The following is a 17,065-nucleotide window of genomic DNA, read 5'->3' as shown; positions in this document are numbered from 1 at the left end:
TGTCTTAGTACCATCACCCTACTGTGGGTCGGGCTTCTGAGGGGAGGGTTTTGGGCGAGTCATCCGGGTCGGGTGTAAATTATCATTTTAACCTAATTTCACCCAAAAAAAACTTTCTAATTCTGCAAGTAATATATTTCTAATTCACAACATAGAGAAAAAAAAAATATAATCAATCAATTAAAAATATAAAATATAAAAAAAGTAAAAAAATTGAACTTGAACCCAAAACTATATCTGTAAATTTGAAACTTATTTATCGTGATTTACCATTTGTAAATTAATTATTTTCCATAACATGATAAAATGAAGATGGGAGCGAGGATCTATGGTATAAAACAATAAAATATAAACTAAAAGAATTCGAAATTAATATAAGGATGAATGATTCATCTTCTCCAAAATTCGAAAGTTGAATTTGAACTTTTGATATATGTCCAATGTTCAAATTTGAATATTTGAAATTGATGTTGAACTCATAAGTTTATGTTCATAACGATCTCCCAAATTCCTATAAAAGTTAAAAAAAAAATATAAACATAATACAAAAATATTAGAGTTAGAGTCTTGAAATTGTGCGGGTCAACGAGGTTGGGTCAACGGCTTTTGACACAGTGCGGGTCGGGCGGCTTGACGGGTTGGGTTTGAACATAGAACTTACACCCATAGCTCGACCGCATAAAAACAGTGGTGGGGTGGGACGGGTTTGTTTTTGGGTCGGTGCGGGTTTGGGTGGCGGGTGAAAACCGGATACCCTACCGGATGATGGGTTAACGGTTTTTTTTTATAATAGTTAAATATTTACTTGTATTTAATTGAAGCACTAATAAAATTATATTAGTTTTCGGATGGGACAATATATAGTATTTAAGTCCCAAGTCCCTATTTTATCAGTTCGGATCCAATTGGGCTTCAGGCTTGGTCCAATCCATTGACAGCTCTACTTTGAAATACTTCTTCTCTAAGGTGATGTGCATCAGTGCAAGGATACTTGGACAGTTGGGGACTGCTTGTTCATCACATTAATAATACGTGTAAGAGTTAGAAATTGACACATATGTTGCACTTCTATGCTTTTTGTACATGTTCCGAGTTAAATAGGAAATGGATAACCTCAGTAAACTCTCTTATTCCTCAGCTGTATTCACTGCCTGCTAAAGAGTTCTGGTAGTGAAGAATAATAAGAAGATTGGTTGTTAGTCCATGGTCGACCGCTCAAGCACCTGCTAGTATATTCATATCCTTCAATTGATTAGCAATTTTAAGGAATAGTTCCATTTACAAATGTAGTATGAATGTGCTAGAAATGTTTTGTTCCCGCTGGAGTAATTTATAACCTTTATGTGGGTTTTGTTGTATGCAGATAAAAGAAAACAATAGAAGACAAGGACAGAATAACAGGTAATAACCAAGGCGTGGATTAGGCTGTCCTTAAGGAAAGATTTCGCCCCTTCCAATGGTGCAGAAAGGCAACAAGCATGCGTCTTCCTCACAGATTCAATGGTTAACAAAGAACCGACTTTTGCACCAGAACGGACTACCCCTCTAGAAACGAATATAACTCTCTCGGGCGGCCGACAGAAGAAGAGAATAAAGAAAGCAATGAAAGACTTATCCGTTTCTCCTCGATTAGGTGTATGGTGATATGAAGGGATAATATGCACAAGTTCTCGTTTTCGTTTTTTGGTTCTCAGAAGAGCAACGGCTTGCACGACTTTCGCCTTAGTCGATGTAGAAGAACGGTGCAACACGAAGTTCTATATCTCTCAAGGCCCTCTCTCTCTCGTTATGTGATTCATCCCCTCTAATGAACACAGCTGTGTTTATATAGAGGTATGATCGAATCATAGATGGAGAAGGACACCTCTCTAATTCGGTTTCACAAAACCAAATGGCTATTGATGATCCACTACCCACTAGTCTAACAGCCCAAGCCCACGACACGACACGACGACTCACACTCGGCGGTCGGGCGGGGCGGGCGGCGTGTGTGGCTTTGGGTGAGTCCTCCCTCCTAACACAAAAGCCTTTGTACCCTAAGGGCACGCCCTTATGCTAGAGGTTCACCTCAAATACCTCACTTGCTAGTGGTGGTTCATCAATGTGGGACTAAACAACACACAAGTATTTGAAATACACATGAAGATTCCAACAATCCCCCACTATTTCAAAATACTTATAGTCCCCCACTATTTTGGAATAGGATATTACAAAAGAAATGGGTTAACGAAATGCCAGAGAGAATCGAAAAAACAATGCATAAGATACTTGGTGCTTTTCGGGCTTGAACCAGTCATAGGGTAACATGTCTTATAATACGTGAAAGTGGTGGATTAAAAATCTTTGAACCAACATTCCCTTGTAGTAAAATAGAGGACATGCACCCACATTGCTCCTTCATTATATGCCTGTTTCGGGTGTTGCGATTTTTTGGCCCTTAAGGCTATTGTGTTAAGTGAATGCTCTAGAGTATTTGCTCGAATACCCATAAGAACCGACCCAGCTTCTACATTCACGTAGGTGGATATCCATCAAGTGTACATAGCGCTTTAAAATACACTATCTCATAAAAATAATGGACTATGGATTCCATTAAGAGTAAAATAACTCATCCTTTTTCTCATTGCTATTCAAGTTATACAAAGTATACAATAATGCTATCTAGTCATAGGGGACGCCTCAAATAAAGACAATAGCATACCGGGATTTAACGAGGTGACTTGTTTTTCCCTTTGAACCTACTTCATGGGATCTCCAATCACATAGGTGGGGTTGCTTGGCCGTCGCCTCTCTATCTAAGGCAAAAGTCCCATCCCCTCGACGATCAACCACTTGTCTCTCTGTTAAGTGGTTTTGTCGAGGATCGCCAAATTTAACTCGACCTCACATAATCTAGAGCCACAACTCCGCATTCCAAAGAAATGCTTTATAGATCGTAGTCTCGCATTTAATATGCCCTTTTCCCATTATACAATTTGCTCTTTGCCTTTGCTATCATGCTGCCCGACAAAATACAATGCATAGGTACAACCGAGGCGGTTTTGTACCAATAGGAAGATCTCGCCAAGAGGTTTCTAAGCCACTTTCGGCCCTCAAGACTTGCTTTATCTAAAGCAATAAGCTCGGACTCCATGGTTGAACGAGCTATCAAGGTCCGCTTAGAAGATTTCCAAGCGATCGCACCTCCACCTAGGGTGAAAATATAACCACTAGTGGACTTGATATCATGAGAATCGATATCCGGTTTTGCATCACAATAACCCTCTATCACGGTGGAGTTTGTCTAAACCTTATGCCGTAATTCATTGTTCCTCTCAAGTACTTGGCTAATCTCTAACGACTCCAATGTTCCCGACTAGGACAATGAGTGTATATCGCTTTAGCCGCTAACTGCATAAGCAATGTCGTCTAGTGCAATTCATCAAGTACATGAGACTACCAATAATTTGGGCATATCTAGATCGAAGTACACCATGTTGAGCATTTTTCTCAAGTTCACTATTTGCCTCATAAGGTGTCGACACACGGGCTTACTATCATAAAAGTTAAACTTCTTCAAAACTTCTCAACATAATGCTCTTGTGAAAGCGATAGCCATCATCGCTTTTCGATGATTTTGATTCCAAGAATCACATCACTTCTCCCAAATCCTTCATTTCAAATTGGGAGGATAAAACATCTTGGTGTTTCTCACAACATCAAGGCTAGGGACTCATGATTAACATGTCATCCACATATAGACAAATAATCACATATGTATTCACATCAAAAGATTTAAAGTAAATACATTTATCGGCATCATTTATGTGATATCCATTAGACATCATGACATCGTCAAACTTTTCATGCCATTTTTTTTGGCTTGTTTCAACCCATATAAAGACTTAACTAACTTGCATACCTTATGCTCATTCCCCGGTACTATCGTACCCTCAGGCTGCATCATATATATTTCTTCATCAAGATCACCATTCAAAAATGCAGTTTTTACATCCATTTGATGAATAAATAAATTATGAATAGCAGCTAGAGCCATTAGAACTCTTATAGAAGAAATCCTAGTTACACGGAGCATAAGTATCAAAATAGTCAATGCCTTTTTTCTGGGAGAATCCCTTGACTACAAGTCTAGCCTTGTATTTCTCAATGGAACCATCTAGTTTCAATTTCTTTTTGAAGATCCACTTGTAACGTATAGGTTTCGCCCCAGGAGGTAGATCAACTATCTCCCATGTGTGATTAGCTATAATCGAATCTAGCTCTGAGTGTATAGCATCCTTCGAGAAAGGTGCATCTCGAGAACTGATTGCCTCATTATACGTCACAGGATCATCATCAAGAAGAAATGTGTAAAAGTCATCACCAAAATTGGTGGATTTCTGTCCTCTTTTACTCTTCCGAATTTCTTGTTCAGAAAATTCGGGATCTGTTGATTGTTGTTCACTAGGAGCTACCAACCTCTCAATGCCAATTTTCAAAGGAAACAAATTCTCAAAGAAATCAGTATTTTTACTCTCTATAATAGTGTTAGCATCGACAAGGTTATTATCGATTTTACTACTAAAAAATCTATATGCAAAGACTATTATGAGCATAACCAATGAACATACAATCAACAGATTCGAGGTCCCAATTTTCTCTTTTTAGGTTCGTTCACAAGAACCTTAGCAAGACACCCCCACATTTTAAGTATGTCGAGGTAGGTACATGACCTTTCCATAACTCATATGGTGTCTTATTCCCTGTTTTTCTTGTTGGGTATCCTATTCTCAGATATGGCAAGCAGATAGGATTGCTTCCCCACAAGTTCGAGTGGAAGCTCGAAACTTACAAGCATAGCATTCATCATCTCTTTTAGTGTTTCTTTTTTCCGTTCGGCTACTCCATTAGACTCGGAGAGTATGGTGGAGTAGTCTCATGAATAATGCCATTCTTGTCACAAAAGTCCCGGAAGGGGTTAGACTCATATTCTCCACCCCTATCGGACCAAGTCTCTTAATCTTACACTTAAGCCGGGTTTTCAACCCGACTTTGTACTTGAAAAACATCTCACCGCCTCATGCTTGTGTCTAAGTAAATATACCATGGTGTACCTAGAGAAGTCATCTATGAATGTAATATAATAAAACTTCCCCTCTAGACATGGTACTTCTAAATTCACCCAAACTGTATGAATAAGAGTTAGTAATCCGGTTTTATCTCTAGACACAGCTTCTATTGGGGTTTCTTCGTGGCTTTAGTCTCAAAGACATATCTCACATTTATCATTAGAAAAATCAGAAATATTAGACAATAAACCACATGCTTTCATCCTTTTCATATACTGAACATTCACATGTCCTAGTCTACCATGCCATATATTAAAAGAGTCAAGCAAATAAGCAGAAGCAGATTCATTCTTATTAATAATAATGTTGTCAAGTACATTCAACATGAAAAGACCATTGTTATTACAATAACCTTTACCAACAAAACCCTCATTCTTTGTCAGAACAAACTTGTCACTCTCAAAAGTCACCTTTGACGCCTTTTCCCCAGTAGGGACGTAAATCAGATTCGGCGAATCTCGTGAACATGAAGAACATTACTAAGTGAAAGGGTTTTCCCCGGTTAAACCGGGAAGAACCTTGCTGTTGCTCCTCAACAGAAACGGACCTAGAGTCACCCATATAGACCTTTTCATCTTTCACTAGTATGTAATCCGAGAAGGCTTCAACATCACCACAGACGCATGGTGGCACCCGAATCTAGTACCCGGTTCCTCTTCCAAAATTGGCTATGAACACTTGTGACACCACGGCAGAAGAACAATATCATCTCCCTCAACTAGATTAGCATTGGGAGGATCATCGATTGTCTTTCTTGTGTCCAGACCGAAAAGCCCTATGTCCGGGTTTACCACAAACATAACAATTTCCATTGCCGGTACCACTCCTTTTTAAAAGAAGTGCCTTTGACTTTGAAATTCTTATTTTTGTTGGACTTCGCTTCTTAGAGGTTTTGTTAGATTTCTTTGGGATTACCTTCAACGATATTGGCTTTAGAATGAAATTCCTTAGACAACACCTCATCCCGAAGTCTTGTTCTTTTCCTCTATGTGAATGTGAATGATCACATCCTCAAGAGTCATTCCGCTTACGCTTTATGCTTCATACTATTTTTATAGTGTTTCCAAGACTCGGGGAGTTTCTCAATCAAACATCCAAAGAACAAAGGATTGGGTAAATTAATACCCTCGGTTTTCAAATCATTAATCAAAGACATGAAAATCATGGATTTGAGGCGTTACATCTCTATCCTCTCTCATATGGAACTTTAGAAAATTCCCAATAGCATATTTCGAAAGTACCAAAGATCCTTCTATTATGTATTTCTTGTTCAAACTCTCCCATATATCATGTGCATTCTTATTTGAACAATAAATATCAAAAATCTCATCGGAAGGTATTTTCAAAATAGCATGACGACATACCTTATTCCCATTGAGCCAAAGCGGCTTGATTTCTTTTCGAAATCATTAGAACCCTCCACGGGTCTTCAGATCGTTGAGATACTTTGCATAGTTGAGTACATCTAGGGTGGAACACCCTTTCTCTCCATCTCTTGAAGTGTGAACCGTTGAAGGATTCAATTTTAGACACATTAGGTAAATTGCGAGCATTCGGTAGAGGTGCAAAGATCTCTCATAGACGAAGTTACTTCCATGACTCGCAATTAGTTTCTTTGATCGGTGGTGTCAACAAGGTGTAGACATCTTGATCTTTCCTTAAGATTGTTGTATGCGGATAAAAGAAAACAATAGAAGACAAGGACGTAATAATGTGTAATAACCAAGGCGCGGATGATTAGTCGTCCTTAAGGAAAGATTTTGCCCCTTCCAATGGTGCGAAAGGCAACGGTGGCGTCTTCCTCCTCGAGGATTCAATGGTTAACAATAGATCGACTTTGCACTAGAACGGACTACCCTCTAGAACAAACAATATAACTCTCTCGGCGGGCCGACGGAAGAAGAGAATAAAGAAAACAATGAAAGACTTATCTGTTTCTCTGATTCGTGTATGGTGATATGAAGGGATAATATGCACAAGTTCTGTTTCTGTAGTAGCAACAGCTTGCACGACTTCTGTCTTAGTCGATGTAGAAGCAGCAGCAACACGAGTTCTATCTCTCTGCGTCCTCTCTCTCTCTGTTATGTGATTCATCCCCTCTAATGAACACAACAGCTTTAGAGGTATGATCGAATCATAGATGGAGAAGGACACCTCTCTAATTCGGTTTCACAAAACCAAATGGCTATTGATGATCCACTACCCACTAGTCTAACAGCCCAAGCCCAAGCCCCGACGCGACTTGGTTCGGGGCGGGCACGCGTGTGGCTTTGGGTGAGTCCTCCCTCCTAACACAAAAGCCTTTGTACCGTAAGGGCACGCCCTTATGCTAGAGGTTCACCTCAAATACCTCACTTGCTAGTGGTGGTTCATCAATGTGGTACTAAACAACACACAAGTATTTGAAATACACATGAAGATTCCAACAGGTTTCACCCTCACTACTATTTACCTGGTTCCAACCCAGTTTTTCATAGTCGGACCAAGCACATGGTATAGAATTATCTGCGCCCCAACCTCGTTTGGACAGTCGTCGAGTTTGTAGATCAGAGTGTGTTTTTATGTGATTTGTTTTCATTGTAATGTTGCTTGTAACTTCGAGGATTTCATGTATGCGATATGTCTAGATACTCCGAAGATACGAGAACCTGTGGATCGAATCCATTCTCTTTTATATAAAATACACTTATTATTTTGAAAAGAGTTAAAATGTACGCATTTAAAATTATTTATGCACAATCCAAGCATTTTAAAGTGTCAATTTCAAAGCATCAAGCTAGGTTTTAACCTTTCCCTCAATGTCGGCCGGGAGGAGTTTGAAACAGAGCTCCAATAAAATTGAGTATTGGTGACAACATGCACAAGACGGAGTAGCCAGAGTAATCTCCCTCAATTATAGTTGCATCTCTTAGATTATTGCATATACAACTTGCCTGGAATTTAAATTCGCCTATTATGATTACATGTATCTGTCTGATGATGCAGGTGTAGTAGCTAGAGCCAACCTAACAAGAGAGTTATCACAAGTACTCTTGGATTTCTCTTTGGAATATATCTTTCCAAGCAAGGGAGGAGATCCTCAACTGACAAGGTATCACGTATCAGCTACAAAGCGCGTAATCTATAACCTTTTTTTTTCCCGTTGACATTAAGAACATTAGCAGCTATATAGCACCTCCCTAATTTTCAATGCTAGAAGCTAGGATTTCTATCTGAGTCGAAAATCTTAATGGGCTATGATTGATGATTTCGATCTAGAATTTGGTATTGTTCATGAGTTCATCCCATTACATTGCAAGTTCAACTAGAATTTGAATACCATATTTGACCCATACAAGTTGAACTAAAAACATTGCAAACCTAACAAGTTTTTTTCTCTCCTGAATTAGGTGTCAATCCATTAGTGTCAAAGAAGTGCAGCAATGCAAGCGGGGGTAGGAATTGAAGAGAAGAATGAAAAGGAAAAAGAAAATAGGGTTAACTAGTATTACCCCCACACTAGATGACCCAATTAGGACCACCCCCACCCCCCCTCCCACATACACAGTCAACTTGGGTTCAGTTTAACTTTGAGGTCAAGCTATACTGAAAATGGCACCACTGCCAAATCCTAATTTGGTGCGGGGAGGGAGGGGTTGTGGGGTGTTGGGTGTTAGTTAACCCTGCTGAGGAGTTCAGCTCTCTCCATGTAGAAGATATTATCACATAGTTGAGGGTTTGCACTGCTCGGAACCATGGTGCAGTGGCTCTCACTTGCCAAATACAACTAGTTAAATGGCAGGGTGTTAGGCCATTGTGCTGGGAGTTGAGTGCGCCGTTCAGCAAGGATGGCTGAACATTTTTGGGTTGAAGCTGATTCCACATCAGCAAAGCTAAAAGCCAAGCCTAAATAGTCTATGAAACAAATTAATTAGCTTAGAGACTAATGGCTATATGTGTTTTATACTTGGAACCCACCCCCTCTTTTTTGTTTGGCTATATGTGTTTTATACTTGGAACCCCCTCTTTTCTGTTTGGCTATATGTGTTTTATAATAGCATTATGTTTTTTCTACTACATGTCTACAATGGAGGCATAGTGCTATGTAATACTCATCCTAAATCAAAATAAACGATTTAACAGTTTACAACCTTTAGTTAGCAAAAATAAAACGTTCACATTTTTATCTTAAGGCTTTCAATAAAGCTCTTTCCTTCAGCAATGTCATTGGCAGATAGAAATTTGAGAAAATCTCTAAAGCTGCTCTCCTTATAAATTTTAGGGTGCTGGACATCTATCAGCTCTTCTGCAGTGTTCATGTTCACATCCATTCCAAGACTATGAAGACTAGCAATAGAGAGTCTAGTCTTCTCAGGGCTGAGTGTTGCTCTATGAACCACACTCTTATATAGTCCATTACTAAGCACTTCCAAATGGTCTCCAACATGGACTTGTAAGGCACCTTTAAGCTCTGGAACAGCAATCCATCTATCATCATTGGAAGGTTTGACTTGAAGGCCGGGATAGCTCTGGAGAAGGATTGTTATGCAACTGTAATCTGAATGTGGTGGTAAGCCCAATGCAAGATTTGGTTGTGGACATGGTGGATAACAATTAACTGTCATGACTTGCATTCCATTCTCCATTTTGTCACCTAAATATTTTTGGCCTAACCCAAGGCTCTCAGTAATAGCTTCAATTACTTCATTTGATAGTCTCATCAATTCCACAGCATATCTTCCCATGTTTTCTCTGCGGAAAAATAAAACGAAAATAAGACTTGGGAAATTAATTACAATTCATTGCAAGATGAGTGATATTAAAAAACAGAAGAATGTTCAAATTATAACATTAATAAGTCCTGAGGTTATTGACAATACTAATACTAATATAGTGAAAAGGCATATTGAAAATAGATATGGTCTCTGGCCATTTATAAAAGCAAAATGTAACCACGTACTTCAAATTGCAATAAATATACAGAGCCGTATGTGTTTAGTGAAGTATGTCTTAATTCATGGCATAATCAAGTTTGTTCATTTTATTTTGAGATTTATATATTGTCTAATTGGTGAAGTTTTATTCTGAGATTTGTTATATTTTCATTAAGCTAGCTTTAAACAGTACTGTAAAGAAACTCTGTTTTACAATTCTGTTTTGGCAATTTTAAGTGTTTTGAGGGATTAGATAGGATCCTAATGTTCATAGATAACTCCGTTATAAAATTCATGCTTACTTACATACAATTTGTGATTTACCACAATACGTGATTGGCAGTTATGGTGTGTAGAAAATCTGATGTGTTTAATTTGCACCAAAAGTTAGCTTTGTCTGTTGACTGAGGTGCAATGTCATGCATTTACTCACCTCCACCTCGAGATAGACTTCGTAAGTTCAAAGCTGCAATTGGCCAAATAATTAGCGTTGTATTAAATTCAATATTAAAATTTGCATAAAGAATAATTAGCGTTGTAAGAGCCTTTAGTACCACCCTGCATCAAACAGTAGCAATAGTCAGGTTAAAGAGAAACAGATTGTCTACACCATGGAAAGAGCTAGGATTTAATAAAGTGGATGGCCTCCTCCACCGTGATAATGTCACATAAGCATATGTGACATGTGACATGTGACATAAATCCGGTGAATGTTAAGAGGTTTCGATACCCTATATATCGTCCTTAGTGTAGATAATCTGTTTCAAAATATATAGTTTGAGTAGATAAGTTGTTAGATACTTTTATCTGTTTGTATATAACTAATTAATAGCAAATCTCTTCACCAACAACATGGTGGCAAAGGCATCACAATATTGAACATAACTTTAAGGGTAGGCAACGAATATTAGGTTAGCAAGCATGGAAGAAAGACTGCGATGTATAAAAGGGTGGAGAAAATAATTCCACCTGTACTTAGGTGGATTTGATGGCCATGACTCAATCCATTCCTCTTGAGGATGAGCATAATGTTTAAGGAAGACCCTCCAAAACTGGATTTTGTCCAGCCCATCTTTCAAACCTGTTCCATATCTAACTGGCTTGTTGACATCATTTGACATAAACGCAGCTTTATGCTCATTTGGTAACTTAAAGAACTCTGATGCAGCAAGAAGAGCTTCATCCAGCACTGTCTGGCTTATCCCGTGGTTGACAATCTGCATAGTGTATGGTTCAAATTGCAATCATATTCTTAAATCTTAATGCTATTAATTACGGGATAAATATTAGTTAAAAGACCATGCGTGCCTGTAAGCAGATGTACAGCTAGGCTTTACAATTTACATGGTGCAACATCTTATGTCATGGCTTTAACATTCCTAGCCCAGAAAGAAAAAATAACGAATTTTTTTTTTTTTAAAAAAAAGTACAAAGAAATAACCCTATTCATGTACAATATTAATTTTACAACAAAAAAAAATCAAAACCCAAAATATTGAACTCAGTTGACAAAGTCATAATCATAATATCAAAATAAAAAATCATAATCATAGTATTGAACTGAGTCGACAAAAATCATAATGATAATATCAAAATTAAAAAATCACAAAATAAAAAATCATAGTATTAATTTTACAATAAAAATCATAAAATCAGATTAAAACGTTTTTAGCCCAGTAGTAACAATGTTTTCAAGCTCGATCACCTGAAACAACCCCATTTGTTGACAAGCCCTACTGATTTCTTCTACAACAATCGACCTATCGTGGGCACTGCGATGCAACCGCGCCATATCAATTATTGTAGGCACATTTTCAGATCCCGTACCCTTACAAGGACGATCCGAAGGAGGCAGTACGTAACATTCGGGGACATGAGACATCCCTCGTTCTTGCGCACTATTTCCTATTGGAAAATTGCTTGAATCCTTCGCATTCTCCATGTGTAGAAATTGTACCTTAGTACCTTTCTAGAAAGTTGAAATGCTTGCACAAGCTTAGAGAATATATGTTGGTGTATAGTAAGCAAGGGGTATTTATATTGGTTTGAAAGCAGCTACATGGGGTCGGTAACTCTGAATGTTGAAGGGTAATTTAGTATCTTTGGGACAGATTCACAGAGTTAATAATTTTAGGATCCATACTTTTATAGATCATTTTTACGTGTGCTGTTTTAACTTTATAGCTCTCTTAACTTTATTGTATCTATTGATTTGCATGGCGCCCAAGATGTCCAGTGTTTCTAATCCAAAGGACCTGTTCATAATTGTGTTCCGAACAGACACAGCAAACATATCTACTATCTGTTTAACATGAACTTACTGAATTGCCCAATAAGTTCAGAAACAACCGAAATCCTAGTGGTATCCTAGTTCCGGATTTCGAAATTATTATAATTTTAGAAATCTGGAAAATTCATATTTTGATTTCGACTAATTTCGAAATCATTAATATTTCAATCCTATGTTGTTTTTTTTCAGTTTTTTTGAAAAACTGAAATATTCTACACTGTACTATTAGAAGGATCTTTAATTATTAATATATAGTAAGCTATACGAAAGTACTGTTAAAGAGTCTGTAATCCGACTTTTGCAACTTTTCCATTTTATTTATTAATCAATTACCCGGCCATTAGCAAAAAAAAAAAAAGCTATAAAGGACAAAATATGCTCAAAATGCATTCTTCAAATAAAAATGATGATCTGACTTTCTGTTTCTTTTACCACATTCCTACTTTGCATTGGAAGTTAAATACAGGTACAATCATTTTTTTTTTTTCTGTTTGATTGGCACTCAAATCTGTTTTAAGTGAGATTAGACTTCTTGTAATTTAGTATCACTATCTAAAAGTTTTACCAAATTTGTTAGTTAAATTGGCACCTGACAAAAAATATAGAAACAAATTTGTTTTTAAAGAGATCAGTAACTCGATATTGTGCAAGAACCCCAAAACCTCTAGTATCAACTGAGCTAACTAGCACTTACATACACAATTATGTTAGGCACTTACCAATGAGCAAAGTTTACTGCATTGTCATCTTTAATCGAAGCGAGTTTTTCCAATGCACAATAATCTCAGCGATGAGCAAGGTTTATTGCACTATATGCAGGAATGATGTGGAAGCTAGTTTAATGACGTTGTCAGGTGGAATTTCACGACTTAATGCTTCACATGCAAAATCACCAGAAAACATAAATACTAATTTGGTGTCGAAAGCATAGTTAGCAATTCGTAATACGGAAAAAATTCGATACCGAAAATATTTAAATAAAATTCGAGCTTCGATAAAAATTCGTTTTTTCAATTCGGATTAAAAAAACAGAAACGGCAAAAATTCGGGTTTGTAAGTAATTTGAGTATAATACGAAGTTAAAAATAATTATAAAAAAAATACGGGAAAATTTGACAGCATACTTAGCAGATTTATAGTGAAAATACAAATAATTCGAGAAGAATTCGAAAATTAATGATTTCTTGCCGAATTAATAAATTATTCCGTATCATTGAAAAATACGATATTTTTAAACGTTTTCTGAATTAAACGAATAATTTGCTGAATTGCTAACTATGGTCAGAAGTCCAAGTCCAATGCTCAGATTAGTTGCCTATGGCATTGTCTTTTATGGAGTGATTTTTTGCTCCCACCGGGATTTGCTCCAAGAGCTCCAAGCGAAACAGGAACCAACCACGTGTCCACTAAAAAGAGATTTACAGTTATCAAATTCTTTCTTAGAACAAACTTACTAATTTGCCCCCACTAAAAATAGAGATAAATAAAAAGAAAAAGAATTAAAAAAATCTCATTGTAAAATATATAGGAGTTCTTCCCATCATTAGCTAAAGATTTTTTTTTATCTTTTTTAGTTTGAAAGAAGTGTCACTAGTTTAGCACTTCAAGTTTTTTATTCCTTGTTTTTTTTCTAACAATTAAGACCAAAAACTAGATTTTGTAACTGGTTAAGTTTTTTTCTTTTATTTTTTTTTAAGGTTGGGAATAAATCAGGAAGCATATATTAAAGTGGAAATTTGATAACTGTTGACCTCTTTTCAGTGGACACTTGGTTGGTTCCTGTTTCCCTTGGAGCAAATCCCGGGAGCAAAAAATCACTCTCTTTTATGTAGTAACACTTCTGTGCTATGGAGGCTGTGATGTACGTGGCAGAGCTGAACTAAACGTCCAAAAGTGACATAATTTGAAGTAAATAACTGAAAAGTATAAACATGGAAAATTTAGAGTTGTTAGTTCCTACTTCCTACACTACAATGAATTGTAGTTGCAACTTGCAACGTGCATGCAACGTGTTGGTTGTTTAATGAAGTAATGGTCTGTTTTTAGTTGTTGTTCTTGGGTATTCTCCATTTTATATCATTTGTACTCGTTGAAAGTGATAAGATCTTTAACTTAGGAACCTCTTCATCTTTACCCATTTGCTCATACCGGAACTTGTTATCTTTCCCTTGAAATTACATTTTTTTAGTAAGGACATAGTTTTGCCTTTTTCAGGTATGAGACATCAATGACCAATTTAACCTCTTTACAAAGTGGTTTGCCATCAAATGACCGCCTCAAGAATTGTGGTTAGAGATAGATGTTTGACCTTTTAAGGTCTCCGTATCTATTTGGAACAGAGAACCAGGGAAAAAACAAAATTTCTCGTTTTACTTTCCAAAAATACAAAATTTCTCCTTTTGGAATGAACAAAAATGAACAAAAATGCTTGTGTAAGCCACCAACTCCCATTCTTTAACTACCACGTATAGTAACCTGATGAAGAAGTTTTGGTTGGAACTTGAAAGGAACGAATATGTTCATTTTTGGTTGGGCACTTGGATAGTGTTATTTTTTGGCAGGGTATTTTGTTTTTTGAATATTCAATGTTACGACTCTTTTTTTTTTCGGGGTTATGCCCAGCCCTCAATTCCCCTTCTTTAAGCTGCCACGTATTGCCCCATGAAGAAGTTTTGGTTGGAACTTGGAAGAACCAAACAGATGAACATGTTCATTTTTGGTTGGGTACTTGGGTCGTGTTATTTTTTTTTGGCAGGGTACTTTTTTTCATTGTTATGATTTTTTTTCGGGGTTACGCATAGCTAGGGATGTACATCTTGCCCGAAACCCAAACAAAATACCTGTACCGAACTCTATCCGAATCCGACAAAACCCGAACTCGAATTCAAGCCGAAATACATAGAATAGGATTTGGTACACTTTCTAAATCTGGACCGACCCGAGTCCAACCCGATAATTTAGCCCTAAACCCGTTAAAAGGGCTAAAAAACTCGAAACCGAACCCGGACCGAAATCTCCAAATTTAGTTTCAATTGCATACTATTAATCTCATATAAAAGAATGAGTTAGATAAATATTTGGATTATGATCTCATTCATATTTACAATGATGAGTTATTTAATATATTGGATTATGAAAAAAATTTATGTCGGGATTTCCAATTTTTTCAGTAATTGCACGTAATCATGTGTTTATAGTTATTCTGAGTCCATCTATTTTTAAATCATATCAAATAATTATGTCCGAGTATAGGTGATAATTACTTCCAAGTTCATTATAAATTTTATTTTGTTTGAAGGATTGGTGGATAGCCGAAGAAGGAATAAAATGTTGATATATATTTCAAATAAAGTTTCTTATTGTCTTCTTTTTTCATTTATAACGGACTTTATCCTACCCGAAACCTGAATCCGAGCTCGATGGGTACCCGAAATATAGGGTTAGAGTAGAGTTTGGTCACACTTCTCAAAAAAATACCCGACTCCGAACCTAACCCGCTGAAAACCGGTCCGGATTCGAATAACCCGATACTCATTCATAGCCCAAAAAGTCAGGTTCAAACCGGGTCGGGTACCCGTTTGGACATCCCTACGCCCAGCCCTCAACTCCCCTTCTTTAGCTGCCATGTATAAGTAACCTGACGAAGAAGTTTTGGTTGGAACTTGCAAGGAACCAAAAACAAGGAACATGCATGTTCATTTTTGGTTGGGTACTTGTACGTCTACTTGGGTAGTGTTATTTTTTGCAGGGTATTTTTTTTAAAATATTCACTGTTATGACTATGAATATTTATCATATTCATTATTATGACTATGCAGGGTATTTATCTTATAAAAAAATAAATAAATAAAGCTTATGATTTATTATACACGAAGGGGTAAGGTGTTGATGGATACTTGTCTTTAATTTTAGTGCATGTAGATGTTGGTTATTTTGGGACTACGACTAGATGATTTATTGGATAGAAAGTGGTTGCACTCTTCTTGGGATAAGAGTTGCCTCCGTATCAAGTTTCTCGGAGTAAACTTGAATCAAGTCTTACGTAGTTCATCTCTCTCTATTTATAGATGTGTGTTTGAACCATTATGGATTGCAGATCCATCTTGTATGCTACCTTAATGATTCGTCATTACTCTAATGTTACAAAGTAAATGACTCCTTGATTGTTGCATTAACTGAGCTCCAGGATTGTGCTAGTTGATATCTTTCCATGAATGACTGTAACTGCTGCTAATAATGACCTGGGTGTTGGGTCATTGGTACGATCTGATGTTGTGGGACGAGCTGAAGTAAGATGTCCTGCCTTGTGGACACGTGCTCTGTAGTATAGAACGGAGGGTACTTACACAACCCCTTTACTTTTTATTTGTTCTTTGGACAGCTGTTGCGTGGAACAAGAACGGTTCAAAAAGTAAAGTTTGAAAGCATGTGTCTGACAGCTGGTTTGTTTTGAATTTAGGTTTTGGGGAATGTGCGGGAACTGCTGGGCTGGATTCGTGGGCCCGGAGTTATGGTGATTTGTGGGTGAGTAATGATTTAAGTTTTGGGAACATGAAACGTTTTGATTGTCTCGAGGTGTTTGGGCAGTTGAGGGGTTTTTGACTTGTAGAAGATTGTTGTTTGTTCACTTTTCAACCAAAGGAAAAGAAAAAGAATCCAGAGTGAAAGAAAAAGAAAAAGAGAAAGAAAAAAGAAAAAACTTATCGTCCTTCTTGAATCAGGTTCGTCCTTCAACTTTAAAAATTTGAGCTTTC

General features: G+C 37.1%; 1 protein-coding gene and 1 long non-coding RNA gene across 2 annotated transcripts; one reads left to right on the top strand and one right to left on the bottom strand.

Annotated features, from left to right (window-relative positions):
* The first annotated feature begins 1,108 nt into the window (after nt 1–1,108).
* On the top strand, nt 1,109–9,509 carry LOC147481234 (uncharacterized). The gene is made up of 4 exons (XR_015205041.1): nt 1,109–1,347; nt 7,538–7,987; nt 8,094–8,199; nt 9,370–9,509. It is a non-coding gene; the product is annotated as an uncharacterized LOC147481234 (long non-coding RNA).
* Nucleotides 8,775–11,976, bottom strand: LOC147481233 (2-oxoglutarate-dependent dioxygenase 21, chloroplastic-like). Its single transcript, XM_086578019.1, has 3 exons — nt 11,727–11,976; nt 10,991–11,238; nt 8,775–9,839 (listed from the first exon to the last, which is right to left on the bottom strand). Exons 1-3 carry the CDS (start codon nt 11,961–11,963, stop codon nt 9,263–9,265), a joined length of 1,062 nt encoding a protein of 353 aa, XP_086434145.1. The 5' UTR covers nt 11,964–11,976; the 3' UTR covers nt 8,775–9,262.
* Nucleotides 11,977–17,065: the final 5,089 nt, after the last annotated feature.

This window comes from Coptis chinensis, chromosome 8 (assembly GCF_015680905.1).
Source record: "Coptis chinensis isolate HL-2020 chromosome 8, ASM1568090v1, whole genome shotgun sequence".
In the NCBI taxonomy this organism is placed as follows: domain Eukaryota; kingdom Viridiplantae; phylum Streptophyta; class Magnoliopsida; order Ranunculales; family Ranunculaceae; genus Coptis; species Coptis chinensis.
Note: the sequence above shows the minus strand (reverse complement) of the source record. Positions and strands in the feature narration are given on the sequence as shown.